The following is a 13,624-nucleotide window of genomic DNA, read 5'->3' as shown; positions in this document are numbered from 1 at the left end:
GAGGCACAATGGAGAGCCGGGGCCCTTTTCTGAAAGCGGGGAGCTCAGAAAAAATGGTGGCGCATTATGTGGCATAGAACCCTATTGTCTGCCTTCTGGTTGCTTCAATCAACAGGCCATTGTCTGGCTGCTTAAATCAAAATGACTCAAATACGGGCTCCGTAATGATGCCCTCTCAGCACCGCATACTGAACACAGAGACAGATTGAGGGAGAGAGGAGAGGAGAGGAGAGGAGAGGAGAGGAGAGGAGAGGAGCTAACCATGCAATGTAACGCAGGGTAAAATAATTAAGATGAGGTAAGAAAAGGGCCCGATCATCAAATATCCCAAAGTGTTGAAAATCAGGTGGGAACAACAGAGAGCAGGGAAACCAGGAATGGGCCTGCCATTGACATTACACAGTAGTTTTCATCTGGACTTGCTACACATTAAATATTCCTGAGTACAACTTCATGAAATCGAACGTGACTGCGAGGGAAGCAGTAGGAAAAAGGTGGAAAGACAGAAGCGGAATAGCAGGATAGAGGGAGGAGGAAGTTGATAGAGGGAAGGAGGAGACTGAGGTAGACAGCAGGTGGTAGTCATGCACAGAGGAACATTTTTAACAACTCTGATCGGTAACGAAGGACAGAGTTACTTTTCTATTAAAACACTTTCCTTAGAAGAAGAAAACCGATTGTATGTTTATTCTTTGCTTTTCTATATGCTTTGTTATAGCTGCTGTGAATACTATCCGTCCTTTTGTTGGTTGTTTTTCAATATAACTAACATTAAAGTGTTAATAACTTGTGTAAATTAGATATAAATACATATTAAGGAGCTAGGATTTTAAATGGAATACAGTGACCATCACTCCTGTGTTCCAGTGGCCATGCTATTGTAACAGATTGTTGTGTTGGAATAGCTTTTGTTGGTCACAGAACAAATAGTGTGGCTAGGTTTGTCCATCATAATGTGTTTAATGATAGTCTTAAAATATCCCATAAAAAGATCTCTTCTATCCAAAATTCCAAAAACAGACCGACCGTAATAAGAACAGGAAGAGAGACAGAACTTTCTCTGCTCCCTTTCAGTTATTTTCATTCCCGTCCTTTTACTTGACAAAATTCAGACGTTTTTGGTTTGTTTGGAATAATAATTCAAGCATAAAAATACTGGCATGAACCAGTGTTGTGTCTTCACGTGACATATGTTATATGTGAAACTATACTTTAAACTAGAGCGATAACGATATGTATTGCGAAATAACTTTTTCTTGATAGAAAAATTAAACTATTGCGATGAAAGGAAAGGAAGGAAGAACAGCCAATCCAAATTAAGTACCGCAGAGCCGAACCAATCACAGCCGCAGCGTCACGTCACGTGACTTGTTACGTGCCGCACATGTGTAGTTGTTTGGGAAGCAGCCAGCCACCGTGCCGCCCTGGTAATGGAGGAAATGAGTGTGCCGACTAGAGAAAAATCAACCGAGAGCGTGACCGAAGACAAAACGGATGATGGTTCCAATGCTGGAGAGATCGTCGAACGGAAGAGCCAGAGAAGTTCCGTAGTGTGAAGGTATTTCGGCTATTTCAAGTCTGACAAAAAACAGAGTAGCGCACTGTAAATTGTGCCGAAAGCAAGTCTGGAAATATGATAAATCGCTTTCTGACTGAAAGCGCTAATTCGTCATCCGGCTTTTGTCAGACTAAAATAACTGTTAAAACTGTTTGAAAAGCTAAGCTATACAACAAGGAGAGATTGAGAATTTCCTTTTAGTTCTCAGTTTATTTGATATTGACAAAAGTTAGTCAATTTTGTTTGTTCTTCTGTAAAACAAACTAAGATTTATTTTTAGAATTAATATTTTGTTTTTAAGTGGAATTGACAGTTTAGTCTGTTTTGTTTGTTCTATTTTGAAACGTAAACGCTTTAGCGGCTGCCTTTTGTGTAGTTTGCAATATTTGCCTTTATTTATCTGAAAAAGTCTCATGTTCCTTAAGTACATCTACCCTGTTGAACTTATTATGGGAAATAAATATTTAAATCAAAACAAGCTGCTGATTATTTCACATTTTACTTGTGAGCAACGGCACATTTAAATCTTACAAATATAGTTATTTGGCTTATATCGTGATATATATCGTTATCGCCTGAAATGAAAAAAACATATCGTGATATGAAAAAACTTATATCGCCCAGCTCTACTTTAAACTGTATCTTTGTTCTCAGTTTTTTGGTTGAATATATGTAACATTTAAAGATATAAAATAAAATAGCATTTCTGTACCAACAAGGCGGGCCTTTCAGTTAATCCAACTGCTGTTTGCTGAAGCCTCATCATAAACGACCTCAATGGAAGGGAAACAGGGAGAAAATACTGAGGCATGCCAAATTACACAAGAACTGGACTGAGCGATGAATCAATTTAAAAGGAGCTCTGTCATGGTTTGGGGCTGCATTTCAGCCATTGGTGTTATGGATGTTATCACTGATCACTGGTCATATTTTGATCAACCACGATCAACACCATCTGAAAAGCAGTTAAAGCATTGGTGGAAAGATAAAGACAGTGGAACACTATCCGATGTTGATTGGCCTCTCCGGTGCTCGGGCTTCAACAATATTGAAGAAGTGTGGGATCATCTTGATAGAGAATGGAACAAACATCCACAGAAGAGCTGTCCTTCAAGAAGCCTGGAGAACTATTCCTGAAGACTACTTAAAGAAACTACACGACAGTTCCTCAAGAGAGTTCAGGCACTTTGGAAGAATAAAGGTTCAAGCTCTTTACAACAGTACAGATTCTGTTTTGGCCTTGCATCCTGTATTTCCATGTGTGTTTGCACATGTTTTAATAAACCACTGCAACTAATTACTCATTTCAAGAAATGAGGGACAGATCAAGACTTTTGCACAGTATTATACCCTAAAACTCTCTAGGTTGGAAAAAAAAAAAACATCTGACAAGTCCTCAGCTGGCACTTCTATTAAACAGTACAAGCAAAACACCAGACACAACACTCAAGAGGAGACTACTGAAGGCTGGCCTTCTACACAGGGTTGTTAAGAAAAAGCCATATGTGACCTGACCAAGAACAGGACAAAATTAGAATGAGCAAAAGCACACTGGAGCGAGAAATATCGAAAGATGAAGGAGAGTGAGGCCAAAGTCTGAGGATTGGTACTGGATAAAACAAAGATTATCACAATGCCATGACATGCTGCTTGAGTGGAGTGAGTTTCCTCTAACCACAGGATAATTCCCCAAAAGACAGCTTCAAACTCTGTAGGAACTATTTAGAAGAGTAGTTGTCAGTTTGTACAGTTTGCTCTGAGAACAGTGAAGTTCAAGGAAGTATAAAAAAACCCAACTTTGGTATTTTCTTTGGATCAAATGTATTTTCTTTTCTCCTGAAGTATTATTTTTAGCAAATAATTAACATGAGAGCCGACTTTCTTTCTCACCTGTCTTCAGGCTCGGCGTTCTTCATAGCACTCGACTTCTAGCAGGTTTGTGGGTCTGAAGCAGTCTGTCTGACACACAAACACACAGCAAGACTGACATATTGACAGACAGATAGGCAGAAAAACATGCAGACAGACAGAGAGACAACAGACATATGGACAGACAGACAGGCAGATGGACAGAAGGGCAAAGGTTAATATGCAGGAGAAGGGCTGAGTGTGTGTGAATCTGTGCATGAATGTTGGGTGTGCATGTGTGTCATGACAGCTGGAAGCTTGTGTTGTGAAGCTGAACACCTGAGACTGGCACAAACACAAACACACATCCGCACTACGACAGTAGCACATAATTTTCTTTTTCATTTTTTTTCCATTAAATGTGATGTTAATTAATCCTGGTCTCTTGTAGTTTTAATCCCTGTGGCTTCTTCACTGGATACCAGATAATGCCATCACTACCTTTGCCCTCAAATGAAAAAATACACACAAAGCAAAATGGATTCCTTCTGAAATGACAAACTTTATTTATATTTATAAAGCTTGCTAAAATTTGTAGATCCCCAACATGACAGATCTGCGGATCAGCTTATTTGCTGAGTTCATGTGCTTCAAAGTCTGGTTTGATTTTGAAGTTAACCCTCGGAAGTCAACACGAAACCACCATCCAACAGCCAGCAACCTCCTACAACCACTTGCCAACCTGTTAGGAATATACATTTTTCCCTAGCAACCAGTGTTTTTCAAGGACTTGCTGACTAGTCTTCTAGCGATGTGTTACTGAGGCCTAGAAAAGAATTTAAATGTATTTAAAGTGCCTATTATAAAGTGTTACCCAGCTGAGATGTACATGAACCAAACATGTTAATTGTAATCTCATGTGACTGATCTGCACCATTTAAAGTAAAATGTTCTTTCACAATTCCTTATAGTAAAGTGGACCGGAATTTATATAGCCTTATCTAGTTTAGGCTGAGTACTCAAGGTGCTTTTGCACAGCAAAACCCCAACTGTCATTCAGACAGCTAGAGTGATTAAACGATTAGCAGTTAGTGATGCAGTTAAAAACTTCAGGGTAATCCCATTGAAAGATGCTGGTATTAATCTGCCGGGTGTAGGAGGTCACAGGCAGAGGTGCAGCAACCTTAAAAAGCAGAAGCTTCGTTACCTCTTCCTAAACACAGAGGAGTCCCGTTGAGTAATTAGCTTGTGTCAGATAAGTTGACAAGCTCGTTAACACGCCACATCATCCGATACTGCCGCCTTTGTTTGTGTAGGCTTCTGAGAGGAAGTTAGCAGTCTAATTAGCATAATTACAACTGCTGATTTATATGGGTGTAATTAGCAAGCAGATTTCTGCATGTTGTGGTCTGATGGAGATACGCTGCTGCGAAGGAAGACGCTGGAGACCAGATTCCCTTACGCTTTGCAGTATGCCAGAGTCATGTACACACAGTTCTTTTAGTCCTGCACACACATATGGATAAATACATTTAGTACAAAGATGGTTAAAAATAAATACATATATGTCTAAACTGTACATACACACCAGTCACTCACCTCTAAATATTTTCAAAATAATAGCAGCAGGAGAACATTGAAACTTTTTGCCTCCATTAAAGGTGAATAAATCTAGACAAGCCTCATCTAACAAACGGTTTTTGGAACCTCTACTTAAAGCATGCCAGTTTTGTTTTTTTTATACCAGATTACATGGTCTGAATCCCCGTTAGGAGATTTAAAGATTCTTCAAAATAAATTTCACGCGCCTAATAAAGAAGCACTTTGAGTGGAGGCACTGAGAGAACAAGAATGGAGGAACAAAACAGAAGCATGATCCGTCTGACAACTTGGCCTTAATTGCACCAGACATTCACAGTAGGACAGTGAATTAGTGCAGTTACCTCTCATCACTACTGTAAAAGCCCGGGGTCGGTAGATTACTGTACCACACTCACATACAGCATAGACATGCTAATACACACAGTGCCGGGTGCTGTCTGGTGATCTTAGCAGTTTTCTAGGTGACATGGGGTGAAATTGGGGTCAAAATGAATCTCAGTGCCAAACCAGTTAACACAACAATGTGGACACTGGGAGTGTCCTGGTGGGGCACCATGCTAAGACTTATTTTGTCTGCCTGGCATGGCAGAGGACAAACCTCTTATTTAATCATCAAGGATTCTCTCATGAGCCAGAAAGGTGTTACTCTATTGGAAAAGGGTAAAGACAAAATGATGCATTTTGAAGCAGTGTGTGTATCAACTAAACTCAGACATGGGTGGACAGTAGTCCTACAGAAGAAGGACAAAAATGTTAAAAACTAAGAATTTTCTAGCATATAAGAGCAACAAGACTGCATCGTCAGATGCTTCTTTTTTTGTCATGTAATAATGAAAGAAATTTTGAAAGATTTTAAGAAATAATATATAACAAGTTAATGTGACAAAACAATACCACAGTATAAAAACTAAAAATCTTGTTATAAACTAGAAAGTAAGTCCTTTCTAGTTTATAAATTCTGAGGATTATGAAAAATGACTTGAAACATAGTTTTTGTTTTCTCCCCTCTGTTTTTGCTGGTTTGTCAGGATAAATTCAGTCGCTATTTGACTTACAAGCGAATCATTTCAGCTTTATTAAATCTATGGAACAACATCTATCTCATGTGACCCTTTGAAGGGTTCCCAGCCCTCACAATCGCGAACTATTGCCCTCTAAGACTCATTACAAATCATAATTAGAGGGGTTTTTTCCATTTAAATTGATGTCTTTAGCCTCTTATTATTATGCAGCATGATTTACTCTCAAATATTGACAAACAGAATTAGCAGATAAGATGATCCAAATTCCAGGTAAGTTCACAGTCACACGCTGCAAATGTCATCGAGATGACAGTGTGCATCAGTTTAAGTCCTGGCATCTATTTACACATGCACAGATTTCCTTTTAGCCCGCGTTCGTGCCCTGGCCACACACACAGACACACACAAGCAGGGACCAGTATAAAGGCCTGATTGATTTCCTCACACACACACACACACCAATGGATTGGGATGTGTGCATTTGTCACTGAACATGCGTGCATGTAAGTTGTGGATTGACTGTATTAATTAATGCAGTGCAGATGAGTCCCCTCTGAGCTGTCTAATTAGACATTAGCATGGAGATGTAATTACCTGAGAGGGCTCAACACGTTTCACTTAACTACTCTCCCTCCTGCATGGCACACTGAGCAGGTAGGGCTCAGGCTGACTGGTTTGTGTGTGAAAACGCCTATGTACTGTACTGAATGTGTGAATTTGGCTGCATTTTAACTGGAGTTTTTATGCTCTTTCAGATGCAGATGGTAGCAGTAGATTGCATAGACCTAATTGATCTGCTCCTAAAAACAAGCTCCCCTTGTCCATCCCTCTGTCCCCTACTCTTTGTCAATCATTCTTTCTTTTTCTTCCATCTGTGATACACTGTAGCAGGTCATCCTTTTTTCCTTCCCCTCTCTTGAGTAGAAGTGCATTAGGCTTCTCTACTGAGCGACATAGGTTCGATTCTTGATCAATATCCACCACTCTACTGGCAGAAGAAAAATAAAAGGTCCCTCTCTGCTCTTCAGTCTCAAAAAGCCTCCCTTCCTCTTGGAGGAGAGAAAGAGAGCCCAGATCTGTGAGATCTGTTTGCCAGCGTCACCATAGCAACCATCACTGCCAACCTTGACACTGGAGTTGCATTGTCTGGGACCCTGACATTAGATAAATAAATTACACAAACCTTTGCTCAAACATCAGATAAATACATACAAAAAAAATGCAAATATCAACAAATTTCTACGGTCTTTGATCAAGATAATCCAAAAATGAATGCATGACGCACGATGTTATATGCATGTATAAACACAAAATCATCCACAACCAAACAAACACACACACACTAACATTTGCCATCCTCTTTGATAAAAACAGACTGTTAGGCTGAGCTCAGAGGAGACTGTCAATACAAGACAACAGATTGTGAGAACCCCATGAACTCCAATACAGCCTGCAACACACCTCTTAGAGCACCAGGAAGAAATCTATGGGCTGCTGCAAGCATTGTCTTCTTATCTGTAGATGGTTCTGTCCTGTTTCCTATGAGGATCAATAGCATTAGCATGTCTGACAGAGAAAGAGAAAGACAGCCAGAAAAAAACAAAGATAAGAAGAAAAACATGCTACAGCCGACTGCTGCTCTTTGTCCAGAGTCCAAAAGTCTTTTAAAAAGATGATTAAAGAAATATAAGTTTTTCTTTTAAATGGGAAGAACCAGCACTAAAAGCAAACTGATTCTGGTACAGTGTTTAGTTAAGGGAAAATAAGATCTTTTTTAAACTAACCTGATGAGACTAACACGACTGACACAACTACAATAATGAAAGCAATGTCCAATAGCCAAAAAGCAAGTATAGTAGTATGGACATCACCCAGTTTTGTGAAAGATGGAGACAGTAACACACTGTATCTAGGCTAAATGAGAGTATTACATCTGAAATAATTAAAAAGAGTACTCCTTTAACTTAAACAGTTAAAGCTATCAAAGACACCAAGAGCACACAAGTTAGCTCACGGCTCTAAACAGCTGTGGTGACACAGATGTGCTGCACATCATGAACAATAAGCAGCAATACAACTTGCTGGCATGGCTACAGCTAATGACAATTCAGATGACACAGCTACGGGCGGTACTACAGAAGAAGCGACAATTGATGTAGTTTTATAAATAAATCAGTTCAAATTCTGGCGGAAAACAACAAAACTGTGACAAAGTCGGGCAATACATTTAATAAGTCACAGCAAATTTCTGTTAGCCTTTAATAGCGGCAAGAAATTATTACCAAGGTGAGACTATGAACCAACAATCGCAGAAGTTTCTACTGAGCTGAATTTCAAGTGCTTGCTTAGCTGCTGGCTTTATCTGTTTACAGTAGATGCTAGCTCCTACGGAGGAGCCTATCCAAGCTGCCGCTGAATAAGAAGCCAGCCTCAAGACATCTATGATCAAATTCAGGGTCACCAGTTAGCCTAACGTGCATGCATCTTTAGACATGCAAACTCGACACAGCAGGACCCAAGAGAGTCGGCTCGCTCAGACCCTCTTGCTCAAGATTGTTTGAGGGTGCTAACTGCTGCAGCACCACGCTGCTCGCCATTAAACCACATTAACATTTTTCAGCTCATTATATTATAAAGAGCTCAGCAAATCCTAGAGATAATAAATAAGCATGTGGTCCAGTCTTGATGCTGGTTCAGTTACCAATGTATACTTTTTAGAAAAGGAAACTAACTGATTTACACAGAGAATAAAGGGAGATATTATGATAAAATGCTTTGGTTCATATGTACCCCCAAAAGTATGAAAACAGTCTGAGGTGACCTATTTTCCATACTGAATGTTTCACAGCTGTTATTCAGCTGGTCAGGCTGAGATAAATTGAGTAAAAAGTTTTGATTCCCCAACACTAAAGTGGTGGCGGCTACAAGAGAATGCTAATGGAATCGTGAAGCAGCTTATCATGTGAATGAGAACAATAATGAGGAGACAAAGCAGAGACAAATCCATTGTAAGTGAGGTGGAATTATGTCGGCTCAGTGGATTATAAAAGGCCTTGATCCAGTGGGAGTTGAAAAACATGGCGTCTGTTCTCACACATTTTTACACGTGCACACATTCATGCACGCTACAGCATGTCAGAAACACGCACACAATGATACACACTAACATCAAAACACACATATGCATAACGCACAACTGTACACACACAGAAATAACCACAAAGACATAAACGTCAAACCTTGATATCTACTCGTGCTGCCAGATAATTGAATTAATTCAGCCGAGGAACAACTTCACAGATTAGTGACTTAACTTTCCAATAATAAGAAAAAACTCAGCCACGCGTGATAATTACATTTGTCTCAAATGAGGGCAGCCGTCGAAATGGATCATGTATTGCCATGCGTCCACAGTTTAACCCACACGCTCGCATGCACACGCACAGACACCTCCCCTAAGTGGCTGTGAGATAAAGACATTTTTACAATTAGAAAACAACAGAAGAAAGGCAGCGTGAACGTGGTTTCAGTGTATTTGCTACAGATACATCAGGCTTCATTACTTCAATATGGAATATGGTATGTATGCACTGTCTATGTACTGTCAAATTTCTGCTTGCCTTTTATTCTTTCAAGTAGTTCTCTTAGTTCTGATTAAAGGGCAGTTGTTTCTACCACTAAATTTTAATGCTATGGGGTACCATCACCAGCTGCTCTCCTAGGCTGTGATGCTGGAGTTCTTCAGACCGCTGAATTCAAGCAGCTGGATGACATTAAGGACCAACAGCAGCAACTTGGCTAGCAAGCTAGCTGACGGTAAGTACCAAGGCTAGTTGGTAGCAACAACTCAACTTTCAAAATGAGAATGCTTTGCCCCTTTTACATCGGAAGTCAGACGTCAGAACTAGGAGTGAAGTCACTCCTGATTTGACATTGTTTCAAGTAGCAATAGTCGGAAAAGCAGGCTTTCTTTTGGTCCCTGGCAAGGTAAAGCCATTCATGCCTTCTTTTTTTTTTTTGCACTTAAAAACACAGCTGTGCCACGTTCATGGGTCAAGGCTGGTCAGAGCTCTTTGTGTGGCTTATTTAGTGCGGCACAAATAAACAACAGTGATAATACAGATTGCAAAAACCATAAAACTTGCAAAGTCGGGTTTGGCTTCTCGACTTTTCGAGTTGGAAATCCAACTTGGAATTTCAAACTTTATATGGAATGTAGTGTAAGAGCGAGGGGATTCAACCAAACCATTTATTGGGAGTAACACAAAGCAATGCTTTTTTCCCCCAAACTGTCTTAAACCTCATTTGGAAAAACCAAATGTAAAGCTGATAGATCATGTGGAACTTTAGTTTGCATAGCAATGCCAATCTGCTCATTGGCAGGCCCATCCAAATACTCTATATTTTTGCTTGTGAAACAAGACGGAAAAAAACAGAATCCCAACTCTATCAGAGCCACGGCTGAGGCACCGTTCAACCTGAATTCAATCCAGCTGTGTCCAGTGAACAGTCAAGGTTAGCAATATGTGGCATCAGTGGCTGACCACACGAACCCTTTTCTAAAATCTATTAGAAAGCTTTCCAAGGAGTTAGCTGTTGTAGCAGCAAATTAAAGCTCATGATTGCCAAATTAAAGTGTAAAGTGAAAAGCAGTCTAAGGTAAAGCCTTTACCTTAAACAGTAAACGAGTTACAACAAATTCCCTTACTAAAGAGGTTAATTTTATCTGGATCTCATAAAAACAGCATGCATATACACACACAATCATCCAATCATGAGCAGCGTCTTGCAGCAGACAGGCAGGTAGAGCGGAAGCTAAGAAAGGTGCCATGCCGTACTTCATAGTCCCACAACACTGAATTCTCAAACTGCAAAAACAAGCCATAAAAATTCCAGAGAGTTCATTGAAAACCTCTCTAGTTACCCTTCACTCCCCCCTCGCCTTCACCATCCCTCTCTTCTGCCTCTCCTATTTCTGTCTATTGTCAGTACAAAGCATCACATTCAGGCCCCAATGACTTCTCTTATGGCTGTGGTAGGCTAAACGGACAATGGCCGTATGGAGACAAAAGCTAGTTTATTAGGCTGAAGAGTGACAGAGTAACAGGCTGTGTGTGAGAGAGAGAGAGATGGAGAAGGAAAAGAGGAAGACGGAGAGAAAGAGTGGCCCTCTGCGCTCCATTGTGGCTGGACTCACATCTGGTGGCCATGTGTGACCGGAGCAGCAGGGCTAATGATGGGCTTCCTGAGGCCAGCTCAATTAGGCCAGGCCTCGCCGGACTCCCAGAGAGAGAGAGGCAGAAAGAGAGATGACTATCGACATGCTGGTTTACCGTTTGTGTGTGTTTGTGTATATGAGTCAATCTCCACTATATACATTCCCCTCCTGCTTACGTGTGTGTATATAGACAAGCGTGTCTTTCCTCTACTGATGTGCGTTTTCAGGCATTTGTGTATATGTAGTTCACCCTGACACACTCCTGATTTTTTTTAAATTTTTTTAAACAAAACAACACCTCCCTTCAACACACATACACAAGCCTGCATACACACACCCTCCCTCCTAAGCAGGCTAAAACTAACGAACAAGCTGTAAAGCCATTAACGGTTAGGGCACTGCTTTGATGGCCCCAATATACAATTTCCAACACACTTAAAATTACACAGGGCAAGAGCTTGCAACCATGTCCTAAGGCATCTGTGCCCATGTCTGTGTGTGATGTTTGGCATGTGTGTGTGAGTGTTACATTATGTACAAGTAAGCACCAAATCAGGTGGGTTTCTGTGACAGTCCTTTATTATTCCTGGTTTGCAAACCGTTCACCCCAGAAGACACAGGCTGACAAATACAAACCTAATAAACAGCAAAGAAAAGCCCGTCTGTCTGTGTTAATAAAAGGCTTTATTGGGGAAATTTGATGCCAATTCTTCCCATAATCACGTGTTACTGGTCAGATGTGTATAATTAGTATTGCATAAGCAATCGCACAAACAAGAACTGGGGTTATTTGAGGCTTTGAGTTTTAGAGAAAGAAAAAGGACACAGGTTAAGGTTTCAAACACGATGCTAGTCTGCGTCCTGTGTGTGGTATACGGTGACAACACGTGTTAAGGTCAAGGTTTCAAGATTTCAGTCAATTGCTTAATTTACGGGGTATTTTTGAGTAGATGAAAACACTACTACTGTAGAGCGGAACAGTCCTATGAGAATGAATTACTCCCAAAGCCATTACGCAATACAAATCAGCAGCACCCCGTGTGTAACAATTGAATTTCCTATTCTTTAATTAGTAAAATATGACACAAGGAAAGGAAGATATTATCATATGTTATATAACAGAAACTATCAGAAATCTACCTGGAAATCACTTTGTCTAACAACAGGGCTCATTCTGAACCAAAATATGTCATCTGGACAGCTTTTGTAGATTCTGAAATGCTCGGGTACCATTTCATCCATCTGCCCCTGGTTTTGTTTTTTCCTTCATGGCTTCCTCGCTGATCAGGTCTTTGTTGTGGTGCTTCTCTATCATTCAGGTGTGGTCTGTGGTAAGAAACCCACTCCACTGTCCGTGACTGCAGCTGGTGATTGTAGTCCTACTTCTGGTCTAAAGAGCCACATTGCAAACATGAGAGACATCGCTTGGTTGTCTTCCCCTGACAATCTCTAGTGCTTTCTTACAGTTAAAATGTTGATAAAAGGATCTAAATGTGTGAGAACGTTCACGAGATCAAAGATTCCGTTTAGCTGCTGAAGACCAACTTGAGCCCAGAAGCAGTTACTTGATCTTCGGTCCACATCACCTTCTCTCTCTCTCAAACATTAAATCGATAATAGTCAACTGCAGTGTTCGATCCCCATCTGTTTTCAGTGGCTTCTTTTGTGTGGCTTTACAGAAGGTTTCCGTGGTTACATGCGCTCCCTCTGTGGAGGGGAAGTGGTTCTTTAGCTGGAGAATCACAGGTTTCAGTCAAGCCATTACTGCCCCGTGTAGGCACCATGAAAGCTGATTATCATTTGTGACTGCTTCTAACACAGCTGTCTGTACCAGTGTTGTTCAACAGGTGTCTGTCAAGTGCTGAAAACACCTTCGGTGTGTCTAATAATTGTGTGCATGAAGCAAACCCACTAAGGCTACGTCCACACGTTCCCGGGTATTTTTGAAAACGCAGATTTTTCTATGCGTTTGCACCTTTCGTCCACACGTAAACGGCGTTTTTGGTCACTGAAAATGGAGATTTTTTAAAAAAAAACTCAGTTTTTGCATTTACGTGTGGACGAGAAAAACGGAGAAAACGGAGAAAACGCAGCATCAAAGGTGTGCGCATTTTTTGACGTCACACTGTGCGCCACGTTATTGTTTCGGTGAAATGAATTTCTACAATACAGTTACTGTTAATTGGACTCTCTGCAGTGTTTAAATGCTTACATATACACACACAGTTACTGTCCCTCCACACATACCACTCGGTTCTGCTTCTATGCCCCAGCTTTGTTTGCTTTTTCCCACCGAGGCTTCTAGACTTCTGATTGGCCAACATTTCTGCACGGTTAGGAATATATCGCCACCTGCTGCTTTGGCATGTTCCTAGC

At 40.6% G+C, this 13,624-nt stretch overlaps 1 protein-coding gene across 2 annotated transcripts in view; it reads right to left on the bottom strand.

The window, feature by feature from the left end:
* The window catches only part of sox5 (SRY-box transcription factor 5), a 261,200-nt gene that overhangs the window by 118,100 nt on the left and 129,476 nt on the right, over positions 1 to 13,624 (bottom strand). For both annotated transcript variants that reach the window (XM_087830275.1, XM_087830276.1), the window contains one exon: positions 3,449 to 3,541. In XM_087830275.1, the coding sequence (XP_087686401.1) occupies positions 3,449 to 3,474 (26 nt within the window). In that variant the 5' untranslated portion in view covers positions 3,475 to 3,541. The remainder of the gene's footprint in view (positions 1 to 3,448; positions 3,542 to 13,624) is intronic.

This window comes from Neolamprologus brichardi, chromosome 17, assembly GCF_056152115.1.
Source record: "Neolamprologus brichardi isolate AB-2024 chromosome 17, ASM5615211v1, whole genome shotgun sequence".
Taxonomy (NCBI): domain Eukaryota; kingdom Metazoa; phylum Chordata; class Actinopteri; order Cichliformes; family Cichlidae; genus Neolamprologus; species Neolamprologus brichardi.
Note: the sequence above shows the minus strand (reverse complement) of the source record. Positions and strands in the feature narration are given on the sequence as shown.